The 3573-nt window shown below is 51.0% G+C and overlaps 1 protein-coding gene across 1 annotated transcript in view; it reads right to left on the reverse strand.

Annotated features, from left to right (window-relative positions):
* Window positions 1-3569, reverse strand: part of FKBP3 (FKBP prolyl isomerase 3) — a gene marked incomplete at its 5' end in the record, with an annotated part of 5361 nt that extends 1792 nt beyond the window's left edge. The window contains 3 exons of the mRNA XM_010165979.1: window positions 1512-1579; window positions 2569-2704; window positions 3534-3569. Coding sequence (XP_010164281.1) covers window positions 1512-1579; window positions 2569-2704; window positions 3534-3569 — 240 coding nt within the window. The remainder of the gene's footprint in view (window positions 1-1511; window positions 1580-2568; window positions 2705-3533) is intronic.
* Window positions 3570-3573: the final 4 nt, after the last annotated feature.

Genomic DNA, 3573 nt, shown 5'->3' on the forward strand with positions numbered 1-3573 from the left:
CATTAACCCAACACTGACAAGTCCCCGACTAACCCATGTCCCTCAGCACTGTGTCTACACGACTCTTCAATCCCTCCAGGGATGGGGACTCCACCACTGCCCTGGGCAACCCCTTCCAATGCCTCAGAACCCTTTCAGCAAAGAAATTCTTCCTCACATCCCATCTCAACTGCCCTGGCCACAACTGGAGACCATTTCCTCTTGTCCTGTCCCTTGGGCCTTGGTTGAACAGACCCACCCCCACCTCTCTCCACCCTCCTCCAAGGGACTTGCACAGAGCCACAAGGTCTCCCCTCAGCCTCCTTTTCTCCAGGCTCAACACCCCCAGTTCCCTCAGCCACAAGGGAACTCAGCACACTTGTGCTCCAGACCCTTCCCCAGCTCCGTTCCCTTCTCTGGACACGCTCCAGCACCTCCAGTTCCCAGCCATGCTGCAGTGACACTGAATTAGCGGTTCACTCCTCTTCAGGACTCGAAGCCGACATTCAGTGTAGCCCCATATCAGCATTTCACAAGGAACAGCTGCAGCTCATGCTTTGTAACCACTTAAGGATCGTATCTGGCAGCTACACAAACACAGCAGCGCTACGCCAAGAGACTCAAGAAAAAACCAGGCGACTGCTGCTTCTGCAGTGCTGGCCACAAGCCCAGGGACATTTTCCCCTTCCCAGTTCCCATCCAGGCGCCCATAAAGGCCTTTTTCCTGCACAGCAGCAGCACGGATTCTGCTGGGCTGGGTTTGTTTGCTTTGGTTTTTATAGTCAGGTAAGCACAAGGCCCTTCCTGCACTCTGATCTTGTGCAGACAGCCACCCATCTCACCAGCAGCAGCCAGACACAGTTAAGCACCTTGTCTGCTCTGCAGAAAAGCTGCTGCCTCCCAGGCACACCCAGTTCACACCAGTATCTGTGACTTCAAGCTGTCAGCAAGATGGGTGCACAGAACGCTGGGTTCTTCTGCCCACTGCTTTTAGTCTGTAGATATTCCCCTCACACTTCCACCCGCACGACGCAGCGCTCGGTGCTGGACAGAGCGGAGGAGTTACAGAGTCAGACAGCGACCGACTCGCTTCAGGGCACGAGAGCCACCAGGATTTGCAGATTCAGCATCCAGCTGGGGGTCAGCGGGTGAACTGATGAGCTCTGCGGGAAGGGGCACCGAGGCTAACGCCAAAAAGATGCTGAGAGAAACTAATGTGGCAGACACAGCAGAGCGAGTGCAGCCAGCCTGAGAGCCTGGCTCTGGGGCAAAGCATGAGGGACACACGCAGAGGCTGTGTCTGTCCTGAGGAACACGGAGCTCCACGCGCTGCCTAACGAGAGGAAGGACACTGCAGATTGACAAACGCATCCATAGAGTATGTATGACATCCTGTGGATGTAAACGCTTTCAGCTGGCCTTTCTTCCTCCACCAGAAACAAAAACAGCAGCTCAAGATGTGCCCCCCAGTCACAAACCCCGCAGCACCAACACTCCCTGCATGCCCAGGCAGTCGTTAACGGGTTACTTACACCTCTGATTACTTTTCCTACACCAACTTTGAAACTTAAAGGCTTGGCTGCTTTTTTCTTCTTTGAACCTGAAAGACAGTTAGATGGTCACTTGCTTTAACATCACACCAGCACATAACATGCTTCTGTCTAAAATGACTGTCAGGATCATGCTTTATATAAACATTTGTTCCTATAGTGCTATTTGCAGCCCTCTGACAGATTTTTAGGGGACGACTTAGTGCTGTGCACTAAAAACGCTGTTAAACATTCAAGTTGCATCAAGAGCTCAAGCTGTATCTTACCAATACTGATCCAGTGAACCTAAAAGACTCATTCCTGAATTATTAAAGTTGATGGTATAAATCATAAACACATTAGTGAAGCAAAAAAAAGTCGAGAGGGAACATACAGCATCGTACAACAGGTACAACGAGCCACAGCCCGTATTTCAGTGACAGCCCTGCTGTCCTCTCAGCGTGGGACAGCACTGCTGGAAAAGCCTTGCTAGTACTTCAGAAATCTCACACACCGAAATCCTCCCATGAGAACCTGTCACAGAAACACCAGCACACTTCTTTGCAGCAGACATAGCCCACCAGTCTACCTCAGATCAGGCTCACTCCGGTGCCTCCACGTTTCAGGGTTCATTACAGAAGCACACCACGACGTGTCTGTTTAGAGAAGTTAACTCTACTGTTGGTGCTCAGGTTCCATAGATATGGGAAGCTCCCTGAGCAGGAACTGTCTTTCCTTCAAAGAAGTTCCAGCACTGATTAAACCCCCACGTTTCACATGATCTATGGCCTGGGGAATGCCAAATGTGAGGACCGGCAAGATGCAGCAGTGTAACTGTACACCAGCCAGCCTTAAAATACTGCCCTGCATTCCCTCATGGAAAATCAGGCTGAGGGGACACTGCCAGTCAGCTCAACAACACGATGGCAAAAACAGTTTGTCAGGACTCCCACCACGCACATCTTCCAGAAGCAAACACTTTCTGAGGCTGCTAATGATTCCGGCTCATTTCCTCTACGTGCATGTGAACGAAAGCCAAAGAGAATGTAGGTGACCTTACTTGTTTGAATATTGGTATCGAAGACTGTTCCATCCTGCAGTTTCCCTGTATACCAGCAGTGAACAGTGTCTCCTTTCTTCGGAAAGTTGGTTTTATCACCCTTCTTTAAAATTGATTTTGTATATTTTGGTGGCCCCTAAATTTATAAAAACAGAGTTATCACTGCTGCATCAACTAGTCTCAGAACAATTAAGTTAAAGACCAAGCAAGCATTTAGTTCACAGAATCCCAGAATTGCCCAATTTGGAAAATCCCTTTAAGCTCATCGAGTCCAACCATGAACCCAACACTGACCAGTCCCCTATGACTAACCCATGTCCCTCAGCACTGTGTCTACACGACTCTTCAATCCCTCCAGGGATGGGGACTCCACCACTGCCCTGGGCAACCCCTTCCAATGCCTCAGAACCCTTTCAGCAAAGAAATTCTTCCTCACATCCCATCTCAACTGCCCTGGCCACAACTGGAGCCCATTTCCTCTTGTCCTGTCCCTTGGGCCTTGGTGGAACAGACCCACCCCCACCTCTCTCCACCCTCCTCCAAGGGACTTGCACAGAGCCACAAGGTCTCCCCTCAGCCTCCTTTTCTCCAGGCTCAACACCCCCAGTTCCCTCAGCCACAAGGGAACTCAGCACACTTGTGCTCCAGACCCAACACACACTTTGGCTCAAGGCACCAAATGAACACAGGCAGAGTCAGTGACTGACATGTTTTAAAGTGTCCGTGTCACTGCAGTGCTGTAATATTTGGGGAAAATGTAGCAGCGTGGGTGCAGCTTTCAGCAAAAACCAGGTCTGGGAGAGATGCCCAGGGCCCGTCACTACCCCAGGTTACAGAAGTGCATCAGGTTCAGGCACAGGACAAACACCAGAGCTCTCGCTGTAACCAGGTTTTTGAAGATCTGGTTAATTTGGCTGCCCCACGCGATGGCTCAAACAACTCAAGGCCGGGGGTGCAGCACCGACCTCCTCCGCCGCTTCCTCGGGCTTCGCCGCTTTCCCCTTG

Source organism: Antrostomus carolinensis, unplaced genomic scaffold (genome assembly GCF_000700745.2).
Source record: "Antrostomus carolinensis isolate BGI_N321 unplaced genomic scaffold, ASM70074v2 scaffold20714, whole genome shotgun sequence".
Classification (NCBI taxonomy): Eukaryota; Metazoa; Chordata; class Aves; order Caprimulgiformes; family Caprimulgidae; genus Antrostomus; species Antrostomus carolinensis.